The sequence below is a fragment of the Archocentrus centrarchus genome, chromosome 17 (assembly GCF_007364275.1).
Source record: "Archocentrus centrarchus isolate MPI-CPG fArcCen1 chromosome 17, fArcCen1, whole genome shotgun sequence".
In the NCBI taxonomy this organism is placed as follows: Eukaryota; Metazoa; Chordata; class Actinopteri; order Cichliformes; family Cichlidae; genus Archocentrus; species Archocentrus centrarchus.
Genome location: NC_044362.1, coordinates 6,365,604 through 6,382,876, shown reverse-complemented (window position 1 = coordinate 6,382,876; position 17,273 = coordinate 6,365,604). Strand labels below are relative to the sequence as shown.

General features: G+C 43.1%; 1 protein-coding gene across 1 annotated transcript in view; it reads left to right on the top strand.

The window, feature by feature from the left end:
• Window positions 1-246: 246 nt before the first annotated feature.
• zswim5 (zinc finger, SWIM-type containing 5) overlaps window positions 247-17,273 on the top strand; it is a 63,894-nt gene continuing 46,867 nt past the window's right edge. Inside the window, exon 1 of the mRNA XM_030750990.1 lies at window positions 247-775. Within this exon, the coding sequence (XP_030606850.1) occupies window positions 247-775 (529 nt within the window). The remainder of the gene's footprint in view (window positions 776-17,273) is intronic.

Below are 17,273 nucleotides of genomic sequence, written 5' to 3'. Positions count from 1 at the left end.
CCGTGCTGTGTTCCTTAAATCTAACAGAAAGAGTCCCCTTCTTTTCTAATTCAAGTGAGTGTTTTATTTTGAAAGTGGTGACCGGAAGCTTTGCCTGAATTACCGTTTAGTTTGACAAAAGCCCCTATTTAGAGTGCTCTGGGAGCACTGAGAGCTTAGTGTGTATGTGTGTGTGTGAGTTGTTGGCTTCCTGCTGCTGCTCGGTGTCCGCACACCGTCCGTCTCGTCAGTGTTGATCGGCTCACCATGGCGGAAGGACGCAGAGAACAGCCGCCTCATCCTCTCCTCTCGGTACCACCGGCCAGCAAGCGACCCTGCCTTCGCCCTGCACCCCGAGGTCCCGGGCCGGGGCCCGGCCACGGCAGCGGGTTACCCAGCTCCCGGTATCGTTCTCCCGAGTCCCTTCTGGACTGCGCTGCTAAAGCAGTAGCGGAAAAGTGGGCCTTCGAAAGAGTAGAGGAGCGCTTCGAGCGGATCCCGGAGCCCGTCCAGCGCCGCATCGTCTACTGGTCTTTTCCCCGCAACGAAAAGGAGATATGCATGTACTCTTCGTTTCAGTGCCGAGTCGCCGGGGAGGAAGGTCCGTCTGCGGCTCCCGGTGGGGCTGGGGGTGCTGGTTCCGGAGCTACAACCACTGGTGGCGGTGGAGGATCTACCGCCGGTACAACAGCTACCGTTGGGGCAGCCGGGGCAGTGGGGACGGGAGACGGACTGCCTTTCCGTCGGGGTATCAGACTGCTAGAAACCGGCTGTGTGGAAAACGTTTTACAAGTCGGTAAGTGGAATATTTGTGTCTAACCGAAGCAAAAGCTGCCTGGCACAAACACTGGACTGTTTTCGAGTCTCTGCTGCGGCTGCTCTTGGACCTTTTACGGGGGATGATTGATGGAAGTTTTCGGTGCTATCGCGGAAAGTATGCAAAGCGCCTCTTTTCAGCGCACATAAAACCGCACATGGTTCTCTGTGTGTCTTTCAGTTAATTTCACTTGTACTGAGGCATATTTGGTCGAATTTAAAGCTTTTTGTTGACACCCAAATTAAAAGGGAAGCGTAGAAAAGGGGGCGCTTGCTAGCTTAGCCGACCAACTGCTGTTTAAAAATTAAAGGGCTTCCTATTGCATTACTCTGTAGCTCTGCCGATGGCTACTGCTACTTTGCCCAGCGTTGCCTTTAGGTTAAAGCCTCAACTTGCTTTTTTAAAAAGCGGAAGCCGTGTCTTGGCAACTATGAGTACTTTTCTGCCTCTGCGAGGGTCAGCGTCGACAGCCGGAGGTGGCTGGAGTCGTGAGGCAGGCGGAGGAAGAGGAGGGCTTGACAGACGCGGATACAAAAGGACCCAACGTTATAGCGTCTGGGCTTTATTTTATTTTTTTCCCTTCCCCATTGTAGAAGTTTTTTTTTCTTTTTCTCCTCAACTCAACACCGGTCGAGGGTGGCTTAAGCAAGGAACAAAGGCGGTTATTGGGTCTCTTACTATGATTAATCCAGCGTTAATCCGAAAAAAAAATCCCCCCCGGCTTTTTGTTTATTTGCGGCTGCTGCTCGGACCGGACAAAGAGCTCAGACGCCACCAGCGTGGAAAAAACACGTTGGGAGTATTTGTGTAGTTTCTATAATTAAAGAGAACCCATTAGTAGTTGCAATACAGCATTAATTTTCGTTATTATTGTTGCCGTTTGCCCGCAGCCTCTCAGTCGCTTGCAACACAAAAGGTTTCCAGTTGAAATGATCGATAAGCGTCTCGCGTTTCCAGCGCTGCAGAGAAGGCTGTTTCCAAACAAAGGGCCATTCCGCAAAGCTCCATCTCCACTCTGATTTTTCTCTAGGTTCTCGTTCACGGCCGCAAATTGAGCTCAGACATAGGGGAAATTGAACCGATGAAGCCGATGCATAGTTTAAAAACAAAAGGGGGAAAAGTATTTTATAGGAACGTGGAGGATTTTTCTGAGACCATATGGCGTGAGAGCCAGTGAAGCTTGTCTGGGTTTCATGTTGCTCCGAGGTATCAGGGGGAAAGCTGCAAACTGTGGCTGCTGCTGCTGCTTTTCTTGGTGACTGCTGTATCTAATTGCATTTCGTAAATGCTCATTGAACGAAATGAAATCCGAGACTTGTGAAGCTGCGGTTTGTTGCAGTCTGGTTTGATAAGTTTTGCAAGTTTGAGTCTTTTTTTTTTCTTCAAGAGTTGATGATTCAGAACCTGGTCTACCTCAAGAATTTAAAGCGTGAACTTTAACTCAGATTGTGGTTTACTAACAAAGGTGTAGGTACTAAGTGATGACCTATTTTTTTTTTTTTTTTTTTTTTTTCACTTCCTGACATTACAATCACAACAACTGAGGTTTAGCTTGGGGGCGAGGGGTCTTTCCACCCTGGTGTCTGCAGCTACAGAGTACATTAGGGTCACTAATTTTTCTGCTGGCTCCCTTTGGGTATAAACTTCAGCTGAAAGTTCATCAGTCAAAACAAAGCATACACCCCTAAGCAACCACTTCCAGTCTTACCTGCTTTGCTGGCAAATCATTTCCACCACCACCACCCCCAATGTCAGTCAAAGCAGGCAGGCGCATGGTTTTGTCTTTCTGTCAACAAAACACAAGACGGGCCAAATAGCTGCTTGACATCAAGATAAGACTCAGCTTGCTCTTCACTGTGCGTGTGGACCATGGGAGCCGGTAACTGTGGAAGGGTTTTACTGACTTAACAGGAGAACAATCGTTTTGGGTTATTTTTCACAGTTAGATTTGAATAGGTTGGGCAACCAAGCTCGCTCATACACAATGCTTAAGGATTGTGTTACGCACCTGCAAATGGCAAGTTTTAAGGCTGCTTTCGCTTGATATGGCGTGTTATAATCACCACTTAAAATAGTGGTGGTACGTGTTTTTTAGGAAAGCAACATGACATGGCTCATGTACTTGTGTAATAGGAACTTGCTGGTGAGTGATTAGGAGCAGCATGCTGACACATGCATGTTGATGTTGCATGGCTTGGGGTGGGATTGCAGTCTGGAACTTCTATTCAACTTTTGAACTGTGTGGTTTGCATATTAATGGTTTAGAAAATACTCTGAGCTGGTTGTGCTGCAGCTCGTGTCTGCATTTGACTTTTGAGGAGCTGAGTCAGCTGTCTGCATAGGTCACCTCTTTTGGGCAGATCGGCCACTTTTATGGAAATTCAGCTGTAAACTGTAATGCAGAACCAGGAACTTTTTGGGAAGCATAGATGTGACAAACCCACAAGCTAAGCTATCATGGGTTATACAGTTTTCCTTTTTTTTTTTTTTTTTTTATTTGTTTTGTTTTAATTCCTCACAGCTATCACAAGCACAGCGGGAGCTCCTGTTCTTTTAATCTCATGCTCGTCTTTTGACTTGTTTTTGTCCCGTGTTTCTCAGAATCGCTGCGCCTAGAGCGAGCTCTGAAGTCACTCTTGTCTTTTCAGGTAATAATTATTGTGATCTGGTACCGGGCCATATGCAGTGGACATGTTTCAGTGCTCCCTTGCCTCTAGCTGCTGGTCTTTATTGCTGTAACAGCCCCTCAACCGAGCTGAGTACTAATGAAATGGCGGGGTCATTTTAGTTAAAACCGATAACCCTTATCGGCAAAGACACCTATTGATGCATTGACCATTAAGAAATGGGATGACTGGTATTGTCCCTCGGATCCCCCCCCGTGCATTACGAGTGAAGGGCTTTTGCACATGAGTCTCTTTTAATGGTAATAGTGATGGATTGAAGGGACGTGAGCTCATCAACATCTCATTGCCTCGTGTGTTCATAATAATCTATTCCTTGCTCCAAGTCATAATTACAATAATCAAAGCAAAGCATGCTTGTTTTTGTAACCCCCCCCCCCCCCTCTCCTTTGTACACTGCGCATACTCACCCAGAAGCCCCCTTGCTGTAGCCTTTATAAAGTCCTCAGAGAGCGGGAGGAAGGGATATAAGTGGAGGGAGGGAATGGGGGGGGGGGGCTTCTTTAGCTTTGAGTCAAGCTTTGGGATTATTGGGTCATGCTTTGTTACCCAGCTGTAGAAAAACCCCTTGTTCACAGAAAGGGGTGTTTTTGAGGGGGGGAGTATTATGTGTGTGCACATCGCTGTCTTCACAAGGTTACATAAAGCTGTAATGGGTCCTTGACGCCTTTTCAAGCACCAGTGGCTCTGACAAAGCAAGGCAGCAAAGTTGAATGGGATTAAACTGTACGGGACAGTCACTCAGTGGACTGAAAACTTATTTAAGAACCGAAAGTTGATGTTTGACAGAAATGTCTGTTCTGTTTTGTATTCCTTTATGTGTTCTGTGATCATGAAAGATCATTTTGTCTGTTAACCCCTGAAAGGTTTAACTTCTTCCTGATATATCTGCGCTAGGGTCAAGTAATTGTGCACTGGATATCGGCCCTGTGGACTGATCGGCAAATAAGATGGCATTTACTGATAATAGTGGTTGATGTCACTTTGTTCATGTAGGTCACAAATGTTTGGTTCTAGTAGTTAAATGGAAATGTTGAGTTTTTTGCTGTATTACACGCTCTTCATTCTGCAGAAAGTGCGTGTGTGTTGAGCTTGGTTGGTCCTGCCAGTATTTCCTCAGATGTAATTTCCTGGCAGAACGGCTGTGGGGTTCCTTGTTGTAGAAAATCTTGCGAGCCTCTGGTGTAAATCTGCTCTTGGATTTCTCAAGAACACATTGCGATAAAAGACAGGAGGTGGTGAGCTCATCCTCGCTTGCCTCATCTCCCATTTTTCTTCCTGACTCGAGTCCCGGGCTGGGTCCACTGACACCACTCGCTTTTCATCTTTCCTTCCATTTTTCGATCACCGCTCTTTTTGCCATTCTTTCTGTCTTTTTCTTTTGTCATATAACTCCATGTGGTTTCTATCTATCGGGCTCCTTTATGCCTTTTACGCACACTTTCTCCCCTCTCCCCCCCGTCTTCTGCAACTTTCCTCAGTAAAAGATGACTCGCTCTTTAATCATATTCTGTCTGTAAGCTCCCTCATGGTAAAGTGCTGTAAGTCTGACAAAAACAAAATCTGAATGAGGTTTTTTTTTTTTTTTTTTTTTCCCCCCTACCCTCCCATGTCCTCTGCTGTTCATCTGTGAGGCTGCTGCTGGCTGAGTTGGTGGTTTTGACAGGGGGAATGGGGCAAACTGGAAAGAGTCAGTTATGACTGAGTAAGAAAGAGGCCAGACAATTGCTGAAGACGGTGACAATCTGAGCTTGCAAATCAGCAGTGTTTCCACTGTGTTGGCTCACGTTCTTCGGGGTAATCATGAGTAAACTTCAGACTCAGTATATGTAATGGTATGGCTCTGCTAGAGGTTTTGATTGCTGAGCCATCCTAGTGATGATGACCATTTTCAGTGATTATGTCCAGATGCAAAACTCCAAATGATTGCTAAAATCTGTGTATGCTGTCTTCCAGCACTTTTGTGTTGTGTTCCAAGAACATGTTACATTTGTTTATATCCTGTTTATGTACACCTATGGTCTAACAGTTTTGAACTGTTATATTTTTCAAGTTGTTGCTAAAAGTCTCTTCGGCTTGAAAATGTGATTCACCAGCCGTACACGCTTGTGGATTTCTTTCTACTGTGGAAGTTAAATAAAGTTTGCCTCAATTCTCTGCAGACTTTCTCACGATTGTTTCACTTTTCTGTTGCTTTCATTAGAAGCCTTATGTTGAGCTATGTTTTGGGTCATTATTTTGCTGTAAGATGAACCTTTGACCAACCGGTCTGTCTTCATTTCTTCTTCTGTGCCCTTTTCTCATCAGTCTCACCAGAAAGGAGGGGGGGGGGGGGGCACAGTACTGGTCTGTTTGTGAATAAATTCATGAATAATTCCTCCTCTTACTGTCATTATGTCTTTTTGGAATGGGTGAAACTTGTGTAGGGCTCTACTTTAACTAAAAACACACAAAAGCTTTTCCTAAACCTTAATAGTTTGGAAGTGGCTCCATAGTGTAGTGGTTGACACATTTGCTAACATGCGAAAGATCCCCAGTTTGAGACTGGAAGGAGACACAAATCCCTGGGAGGCAGCTGGCATTTATTAACCCTTGAGAATAACAGAGCAATCAAAGGAAGGCGTGGGGAAAACGTCAGTGATGATCCACTTGGTGTTAAAGGGTCTTTTTTTTTTTTTTTTTTTTTTTCTGTGAAATAACACGGTGGGTGTGAACGACTGCATTAAGAACAGGCGAGTCCAAAAAATATTTTTAGTGGATGAAACATTCGCACGGAATTTACGCGGTCGGTGTGTAAAGGCCTTTACTCGAGGAATCATTGCAGCCCTACATTGAAGTAATTTGCTGGGCTTGAACTACTTAAATTTCAGTGAAGACTGGGGTAAGGGGGGTGTTTCAGTGGGTGTGTATCAGTATAATTTCAACTGTGTGCTCTTTGTTAAATTTGGTCAAACTGATTTATATAGAAAAGCTGTCTTTTTAAATGCTCATCATCCCTTTTATATGAAGCGCTACACACTGAACTTAAAAGTGCTTTATCCTGCACTGCAGCGGTAACTGTAGAAAAAGATGCATTTTATTTCCTGTCAATGCATTTGTTCTATATGTATTTATCAGTGTATATTCAAGGCATTCTGAGCCCAAACTTTAGCCAGTTAGCTATCTGCTGTTTTAATGCAGCAGGGAAGGGCTGAAAATCAGACAGACAATATTTAATCAGGGTAATTAATTCCACTCCTGCCACACTTGAAAAGAGAATCGGTAAGACAAATCGTCCCTGCACTCTTATTAGCTCTTGGAGAGACTCGTGAAAGATGAGGCCATTAGGAAGACTCTCTGTTGTCATACTCATCAAAGGGACAGCCGTGTGTGTGTGTGTGTGTGTGTGTGTGTGTGTGTGTGTGTGTATGTGTGTGTGTCCTGATTATATAAAATCATTAATCAAAGCTTGTTGTTCTTTGAGGGCTTCCTCTACCATTTGTACATTACATTTAAGACACAAAAGGCATGATGGAAGCAAAATATGGAAGTGTTCACTGCGTCTTTTGTCTCACTGTTGCTGCCAAGAGCTCTACACTCTTCACTTAAACAGTTGGCCCTGTGCTTTTTGTTAAGTTTTTTTTTTGTTTTTTTTGTTTTTTTTCCCCCCCTTGCTTTAACACACAGTTGTGATATGTTTTCAGTGTTGAGCCATGCATGCTGTTCACACATGATCTGCTGTCAAGGCGCCACATCAAAACCAGCAAGAATGAGGAGAAAATTGTTGGAAGTTACAGCAGTTTTTAACATGAGCAATTTTCTAACAATAGTAATTAAGACATCATCCAGAAAAACAAATTTTTTTTTGTTTTGTTTTTTTTTTTTTTTTTTAATTTATCGAAGTAATATTCATGTCCCTGCTTAAGGGCTCGAGATGATCTCCATGGCTTTGTGTTCATTGTCAACAGTCATTAATGTGTATATGCATTTGTACACTGCCCTTGCGGAAGCTGGAGTGGGCACCACAAATTTACATCAGACCTACAGGAAGGCTGCTCCTGCAGTCAAAGAAGGCAGTAAAAGCTCCTGGACTACCTAGCTGCCAATCTAGATCATCATTGTACTTGTATTGTGGTGGTTTAATTTTTTCTTCTTGTCCTGAACATGGTGGGGTGGGTGATGTAGTTGCTGGTATTTTGACAGCGATTACTGGAGTGTTGCAGTTTCTTTTTGGAAACCCCTTTTTCTGCTGTGCTACTTCACACAACAGTGTCCCACCTCTGTGTGGGTGTGGAAGGGACACACAATGGAAGGCTTGAACTCTCAGTTCTTGTCAGTTATACACGATTAGATTTTTGTTTTTGAACAGCCAAGTTCAACATGAGAGGAAGACAGTGCAGTCGACGACATTCTTGTGGCGGTGCCTGTTGTTCCCAATTTTGCTTTTATGCATAAATTAAAAGCATACTGCACAAACTAGCGTGTTTGAGACATTCTTGGGCCAGAAGTCTGCCCAGGAGATGTGTGTCTGTCTGTCTGTCTGTCTGTCTGTCTCCCCCCCCCCTGTGTGTGTGTGTGTGTGTGTGTGTGTGTGCAAGGATCGGACCGATGGACAGTTTATGGAAATGCTTTCATGAGAAGAATGGCTACAACCAGCTTTGTTAGACTGTAACCAAAATAAATGGCCCTCACTTTAAACACAAAGAAGCCACTAAAATGCAAGAACTTAACATCCCAGGATTGCTCCCCTTGCTGTACGTCACCACTGCTCCCAGTGTGGTTTTGTCTTGTTTTTTGCCTTAACCTGACCTCAGGTGTTCCAGCACATTTTTTTTTTTTTTTTTTTTTTTTTTTTTTTTTTTGCTGTGATATCTTACTTTGCCATTTCCACTCAGGCCCTGTTTGCAGTAGCTAGCAAAATGGCATTCTTTGCCGCTGGTATTGTTTGCTCAGCTCTGTCCCTCAACAATGGTTCCTTTCTTACAATTTTTGTTCCACTACCAATGTGTGTATGTTTGTGTAAATTAAAATGCAGCGCAAACACATTTTTTTTACTGCTTCTGTCCTGTTCTCATGCGTCCCCATCCTGTGTGTTTTTCCTCCAACCTGCTTTTAGTGCTTTTACCTTTAGATGGGTGTGCAATTATCAGCCGAGATCAATGGTGGCCTTGTCCTTTTTAGCTCTTGAAGCTGACAGCCTGCTGCATTCAGTTATTGCACTGTTCCACACCTGTCTTTTATTGGCTTTTTGTATGTGTACAAGTGTGTGTTTACTATGGTGGTTTGTGCACATTTGGCCTCTGTCCCTGTCTCAGAGGCCGAACCTGAAAGGAAAGGTTGATGCTTGCAGCCTGGGCTATTATGTCTTCTTTTGGTAACAAATTTGGGGGGGGAAATGGGCTGACTGAGTAAAGATGCACCTGAAATGCAAAGGAGACCCAAACCAAACCCAGTCCTATGATCAGGTTGTTACACTTGTGTACCAGAAATACTACACTATTTTTTTTTTTATTTTTTTTTTTCCTGCAATATAATCTCATAACTCTTCCCACGTGAGATTTAATGAAGCATTTCCATAAAAATAAAAGTAATGCCTATGGAGTGGATGACGGCAGGAGGGGAAAATCCAGGATGACTTAAGTGTAGGCTGAAAGCTGTGACAGGTATTGTTTAAAAGTGAATAATGGTAAATCTCTTTGAGCTTAGACCTGTCTGGAGAGGATGTGACAGCTGTCAGCCTAAATTTAGGCATTGCAAATAGAGTAATGTTAGCCCAGATTAAAACCTGTTCTCATCGTATTGACCTCAGACCCATTTCCCTTCCTTTGTGGGAAATGAGCAGAACTCTTCTCTTCATCTCTGTCCTCCTATTGATTACTTGATGGTTGGATAGAACTCACCCAAGCAGAACTCGCACTCAAAGTGCCTGTCTTTACTGCACTTCTTGGAATGGTTCAAACTTTTTCACATGAGCCAAACTTAAGGTCTTTTCATTGTTTTGCGTGGGTCGTCTGAAGATGTCATGTAGAGTACCATCACCCAGAGACCTACAGATGTGGAACATCTGTAATATGGTCTGCTCTTGGCATTGGTGTTAGAAACAGTTTAAACTGTCCACTGCAGCCGCTGTTGGTGCTTCTCATCCATGATGTTTGATTTGGGGTGTGGGTGTGTGTGTGTGTGTGTGTGTGTGTGTGTGTGTAAATGTAATTTAGAGAGATTTTGATAGGAAGCTTGATGCAGTACAGTTTTATTTCATCCATATGTGTAATAGGAATACTGCAGTTTTTGTGGTGCTGATCATATTGTCATTACGTTCAACAGTGTTGCCACACACTCCAGATTTTCCTCACATCGTGCAGACACTGTAACAATTTCGTTCTTAAACTTCCTTTTAATGTTCATCAAACCTGTCAGTTTTAAGAATAATCATCATAATTTTAGGTTCCTTCTTGTTTGCTTGCTGAAAAAGCTGCTACGCAAACTGAACCATTACATCTGCAGTTGTTCTCAATTGCTTTGGTGCAATTCTTACATCAGAAAAGTCATTCTCACTGCTCTTAATGCAGTTCTCAAATCAGTAACACATTTCCCCGCCCACATTAGGCTTTTTTGTGTGTGTGTGTGTGTGTGTGTGTGTGTGTGTGTGTGTGTGTGTGTGTGTGTGTGTGTGTACTGCTATAGTTTCTACGTGTGCTTCACTACTAAGGAAACGTGTGTTGATGATCTGAATCTCACAACTCATCAAAACCTTTTTGTACTTTTCAGTCAAAACTCTAGATCTCACTTTGCTGAATATGCATTAGTGTTTTCAACCAAATTACTTGAAACTTTTTTTCAAATATGTATGAAAGATCAAGGTCAGTAACATGCTGTCAGTGACAGCAGTGAAACTGCCCTTCAGATCAAAGCAGATATATAAACACACGTTCTCAGAAAGCGGTTTAGTTGAAACAATACATAGTCATGTGTCATGTCACCGCTAATTACACACAAGACTATACATATGCACTCATTAGCCACTTTATTAGGTACACCTTGTTGGTACTGTGTTGGACCCCTTGTGCCTTCAGAGCTGCCTTCATTCGTTGTGGCATAGATTCAACAAGGTGCTGAAAGCATTGCCCAGAGATTTTGGTCCATATCGACATGATGGCGTCACATATTTGCTGCAGATTTGTCATCTGCTCATCCACATTTCCCCTTTAACCACACGCTAAAGTTGCTTCACCGGACTGAGATCGGGTGACTGTGGAGCATTTCTCCAATCTTCTGTTGTCCAACTTTGGTGAGTCTGTGCCAAATGTAACCTCAGTTTCCTGTGTGGTCTTCTGCTGCTGTACCCATCACAATGGCAAAAGGGTTTTGATTCATTGATCAGAGATGAAGTGATTAACTGACTTTGCATGTGAAAGGTTTTGATTGATTAGTGTCTTTTGCACAGGGGAGTCTATGAATGCCTTCACTGTTTTGAGAACTGCATAAAGAGTGGTGAGAATGGCACTCCTGATGTGAGAATTGCACCAAAGCGATCGGGGGGGGGCTGTGAAAGATCTGGGATTCTCTGAACCAGCTTTAGCGTTGACCTTTTTACACTGAGTAAAGTTTCTGTAGTTGTGGCCACTTCTGGGTTTGCACAGTCCACAATGCACATGTGCACAGCATGAATATAAAATGCCATATTGTGTATGGCAACAGCTGGAAAGGAATCTCTTTAAAGTCATATAATTCTCTTTTTGAACTCCACATCTGTAGCATTTTGAACGCAGTGCTCTGCTGGCTTTGAATTTGAAAGAAAATTCCTTCTTTCTGCTCCCATTATGCCTCACTTTGTGTTAGCCAGATCTGACTGTTTCTTGATCTCTATGCTAATGCTCCCATCTTTCTTTTGAATGCAGTGTATTTGGTGCTTTATTGTGCTGCCCATCTCCACTTGGAATGGGCAGTCGTAGATCATAGGCACAGATAATAATCGCCCCCCCCCCCCCCCCCGCCTTCTTTTGAATACAGACACAGTTGTGTATTGCAGCAAGTGCCTCTATCCTACGTGCATTTCCAATCTCAGCAGCACTGAAAGCCCTACACAACAGTGCTATTACTGCCAGCAAGACAGACAGGGGGCCTATAGGAGCCCTGTGTGAGAGAGACAGCCATTATAGTTGGATTATAAACTATTTCCATACATTTTGCTGACTTTGATCTCAGGAAATGGGAGTCAATAAGCATGCAGAATATCTTTCTTCTTGCGCTGCTTGGTATTCTCGTGGCCTACAGATGTCCTCCTCCTCCTCACCATAGTTCTGTTATGTTCTTGTCAGATGAAAACATTTTCTCGCATTCTGTTAAGAGCCGATATGTAATTCGTCACTGCTGAACTCTTCACATGATTTGTGTCTTTGACGGTTGGTCAAGTTTGTTTTGTCTCCACCCACCAAAGTTTCACGAAGCTCTGAGATGTGAATGAATCTGAATAACAAAATTTGAATGGAGACTGTGAGGTTGTCCTGTTTGCAGTCTCTGCTAAATTTGCCGCCTGGCCTTTATCACTACAGCTGTGAGCGATTTGATATATTCATGGAGCCGTGCAATGCAACAAGTTAATTGGGGCCTATAACAAGACCACCATTAGCGACACTGCCACAAGTTGGATAAAACAAATTAAATACGGGAAGCAGCACAGAGGTGCAGAGGATGGCCCTGTTACCTCACAGCAAGAAGGTTCTGCCAAAGGTCCTGGGTTTGAGTACACCAGTCAGCAGGGGTATTTATTTGTTTGTTTTTTGTGTAGAGTTTACATGTTCTCTCTTTCCCTCCAGGTACTCCAGCTTCCTCCTACAGTGCAAACCCATGCTATCTTATGTTAATTATTAACTTAACATGGCATGGCTTTGGATGACTTAGTCACCAATTAATAATTGACTGTAAATTGTTCAATGGTAATAATACCAGTAATGATGATATGTGGTTGCTGTTTGTAATGTGTGTTGCCCATAGTTTATGCATTTCTTCTTACATTGTACTTCTGTAGATACTTCACTTAAACTGCTTCAGTAAAACTGTGCATAACCCAATGTCATTTATGCAGATCTTTCTGTGTGTGTCAGTGATCTTGTACTCCATCCGTATAGCACCCTCCACTTGAAACAGTTCCTGTGGCTATGCAGGGGCAGCAGAAGAAGCTCTAAACACATGCTGCATATCTATCAGTCTGTTTTGTAAATGGCTATTGGGTCATATTGTGCAGTTATTGGCCTCTGCTCCTCTGAACAAGCCAGTCAGTTAACTGCCAGAGCACACAGATACACAATCATGAGGCCAGAGAGTGGAAGATGCCTCCTCAGCACTTGCTAATTGAACAGCACATTAAAATGAATCACCCCAGTTTACCTTTTTTCTGTTCAGTTCTGCTGGATTACCCTCCCTCCTTTCTACGCCTGCCCATTTGCCTCCCTCCTCTTTCTCTCGCTGTCTGCTAATAACAGCACTCTGTGTGGGTTTCTTTTGTGGAAGGCCTGCTATGGCCCATTAGGCCGCAGTCTCACCGACAAATGAATGGTAAGACGACTGCAGAGAGTGGAGGAGGAGGATAGGCTTGGGGAAAAAAAAAGGTCTGGGCAGAGATGGGAGGGATGAGATGAAGGTGGATGGGAGAGGGAGGAGAGGGTGTAATGAAGGGAGAAATGGAGGGAAAAGGGGGGGTGAGGGGAGGTGTGAAGCAAGGAAGAAGCGGCAGGAGGGAGGAAGAGGAGAGCTGAAAGGCAAATGTACAAAGTACATAACCAACCTGTCACCTCTGGCGCCCCCACCCCCCCACCCCCTTCACACACACTCCTGTCACAAAAAAGCCAAAGGGGAGGGAGGGACCTCATTAGGCTCTCAGCAGTCCATCACACACAGGGAGGGAGAGAGACCACAGACTTCAGTGGTGGTGGGGTGGGGGCTGCCTGGAGCATGAGGGAGAAATGAAATTGAATTGATAGGAGCAGTCAAGTGCGGCAGCACATACAGGGGACAGAAGGGACAATCGCCTGTGCGCGTGAACGTACACACACACACACACAGCCTCTCTATGCAACATGATTTATGTGGTCAATAGCCATGAGGATCAGTGTAGTTGAGACCTCTCACCCTCTTATGCGCATGCACACATACTTTGTCCTCCCCCGGCTCCTCTAGTCACACACCCTGCTCACCCCAACGTGCCATCTCTATCCTCCTCTCACCCAAACAAAGATGGAAGAGACAAGCCAGACGCAGTACATGTGTTTGTTTTTGTGTGCCGCCCCCCCGCCCTCATTGAATGCATTTGATTCATGATCTTCTGTTAAGAAAAAGACCTGTTAAATAAAATAGAAAATTAAAAAAAACAATGGAACTGCTATGTAGGCACTGCAGTTGCCTACATAGCAGTTGTTGGATTCTGTTCAAGATGAGCAACTTTATCATTTGTAGATTATTAAGGTTGAAAGTTTACTTTACCTTTTTTATTTATTAATTAAAAAAGTCATCAATTAGGATACTGAACATCACTAATTGGAGTCACTGAACTGGATCTGTTTACCATGTTTGTGCTGTTGTTGCATTTTTGGATAACGTTCAATAAAATTATCCAACCAGTTATGACTTGTTGTGTGGTACAGCCTGTCCAAGAGGCTTGTGCTTCTATTTAACTTGTAGCATTTTATTAGTAGGTGTAGAGTGTGTGTGTGTGTGTGTGTGTGTGTGGGGGGGGGGGAACAATCAATGCAAACAGTACTAAACTACAGCAAGTTAGTACTGCTACTGTGTACTGAGCGGGCAGCATCAGGGTGATTAGCAGCCGTAAACAAAGTCTACAGCTAATGTAATAAGCAAATGGTTTCTGGGTTTCTACCCATTACCTTTGTAAGATGGCCTCAAGATGTTTGAACCCAGACCACTTAAACTGTCTGCTCACATCAGCACAGAAAACTGTCCACGACTAGGGTACATAGAGGTTACTAAATGTCCACTTTAAGGCTGTGAAATGTGTGTGTGTGTGTGTGTGTGTGTGTGTGTGTCCAAATCTGGGCATTTGTCAGTGAATACAGGGTTTTTAGTAGTTGTCATGGTGTAATGGGATTAGGTGCCTTCTCCACTGCCTTACACTACATCACCATTGTGGGGGCGAGTGTGTGCACATAGGGGTCCACCAGTAGTGGTGTGTGTGTTCAGTGCTCCTTGTTTCAGACATTTTTTTATAGTGTTTTTGCATAAGCCAGTTGTTTATCACATCCACATCCAGGATTTTTCAAATCCTTCCAAGCTAATGTTGTTTTACGTTGCTTACTTCCTGTTTGCTTTTACTTTGTGTCTTGACCTTGATGGGAATAGTGTTGAATTTGAGAAAAGATCTAACAACCCATCTGAAATCCCCTCTTCCTTTTCCTCTGGTCCTCTCTCAACACACACGCAGCCTGATCTCTAAACTTCTTTCTTAGTGATTTTAAAGTCTAATTTTCACCTAGATAAGTTTGCCCCAAAAAAGAGAGCATGTGGCATGCTAAGCACTTTTTCTGCTACAGCAGCATCTTTCTGTGTGTATATGTGTATATAGTGTGTGTGTGTGTGTGTGTGTAAATGAGTGTTTTAAAGTGTTGTGTGTTATCAGTAGGATGAAACACCATCGCAGTAACAATGGGATTAAAGCTGAGCTTATAAAAGAAGCAATTAAATGGTATCTTATCTCATCTGCTTCGAACACCAAAAAGCTCGTTCATATTTTTCGAGTTTTCTCTTCTCCCTTTTCCTGAAACGTGCGTACACTTCCAGAGCAGGCGCTGCTGCACACTGGTGGACAGCATCACTGCCCTTTAGTCTAATTGTCTTTATTCGTGACTTAGAAATATGGAGGCGCTAGACATCTTTTTGCACTCTTTGCTGCTCTTGTCATATTCCAGGCTGCACATACTTTGCTAAAATGTGATATTTATTTATTCCATTTCTCAATTTGTCTACAACAATGTCCCCAAAACAGTCTTGTTCTAACTAAAACCCATCAGCATTCAGTGTAGCGGCATAATCCAGAGTTCAGCACCTAAAACTTCACCATACTTTGGCAATAACATTTTCTAATTGTTTTTCTGACACTTATATAATTAACGTTTAGAGCTGTTTAACTGCAACTGTAGCACGTTAAAATGAACCTCCCTTAGATGTGCCTTCAGGCATCAGTACAAGAGAGTTGGTGGCTGCTTTTGTGTGCAGGGGTCTGCAAAATTTGGAGATGCAATATCATCTTCTGCAGTTAGACAGCTTTAGTTTCGGCTTGTTTTTAAACATTTCTCATCAGCCTAAAAAGTGCTGCGGCAGTAAAATCCACCATTAGACTGGAGCAGTCAAAAAAGATGACTTTTCTACATCAACTGTCAGCCTTTAGCTCATGAAGGTTTGGATTGTTCTTACAGTAACATAAGTAGGAGTTATTGCTGCCAGCCATCATCTTTCACTTCACCTGGGTTGCCTCCAGCACAACAGTTGCATTTTTAGTTTGAAAAATCTAAACCGGACTTGGATTTGCCAAAATGGAAGCTACGCTGAAGACGCTTATACAGCAGCTGCTGTGTGAATGTGCTGCACTGATTTACATATTCAAAAATGCTGTGTTTTTAATTATTGTTTCCTGATGCGTCTCTTGCCCCGATTAAGAACAACTATTTTTTTTTTTTTTTTTTAACATTCGTTATTACTTTACATTTGGCCGTATTTTTTTTTTTTTTTTTTAATACACAGAACTTCACGTTTAATTGTTAAATTGGCGCTCAGCAACCTTCCTGTTCTAGTGGAATACAACCAGAATACAACCAGTTGGCAGCCAGTTCAGTCGAGTCCCCTCAAGTTGGGCTCATTGACAAAGACTCATTCAGATTGCTGGCAACATGTTGGCAATCTGTCTGCATTTATAAATTGGATGGGACTTATTTACAACCCTTAGACAATCTCTGAGACTCAGACTGCAACTGTTTGCAGAAAGGTTGCCGCCTATCAGGTGCCCTGTGTAATCACCTTGTGTATCAAAAGTGGTCGTGAGTGTGCAACACCCTCAAGCTCTGGGCAAACATTTAGTCACCGCAAGTTGTAATCGTTCTCAGAATGTGGATAAAAATTCAATACAATCACCCAGCAGTACACGTTAATTATTTATTCATTTTATTTATTTATTAGGTAGATGCAAGGAGGCTGCTGTCCTGCGTGACTGAGCCATTAGCTTTCTGTGAATTAGGAGGTAGATTTGTCACGCTAAGTGTGTCCAGTGTTGTAGGGTTTTTTGGGCTGATTTCATGTAAGTGGCTAACATTATCTCTGGATGGTGGTGTGTGAGATGAGCCCTCTTGTTCATAACATTTCCAGAGTATTTTAATTTGATAAAATATGTGGCATCTCAGTATCAATACAATATCGCCACGCAAAATATTGCGATGCTATGCTGTTTTTTGTTTTGTTTTTTGGGGGGGTTTTCCCCCTTTCCCCACACCTATTAAATACCAATAGCAGCTATTTGTTTGGGTACTTATCAATACTTTGCCACTGACTACTGTGGAAGCAGTACTAATTTAATACCCATCCCTTATGTCCATCCTAATGGGACATGTTTTTATGGTAAGTTAAGAAATGAGGCTTATTGTGCATTTCATCACCAACAATAAATGCTCTCATTTCCTCTTCTCTCTCTGAGGGGGGAGAGCTAACTGGGTACTCACAGCTATTACCTTTAATCATCTTTCATCTCTTCATTCTGAGTGGTAGGATGTAGAAGAAGATGGATGAGAGTAAAGTAAAGAGATGTGGCGGTGGGG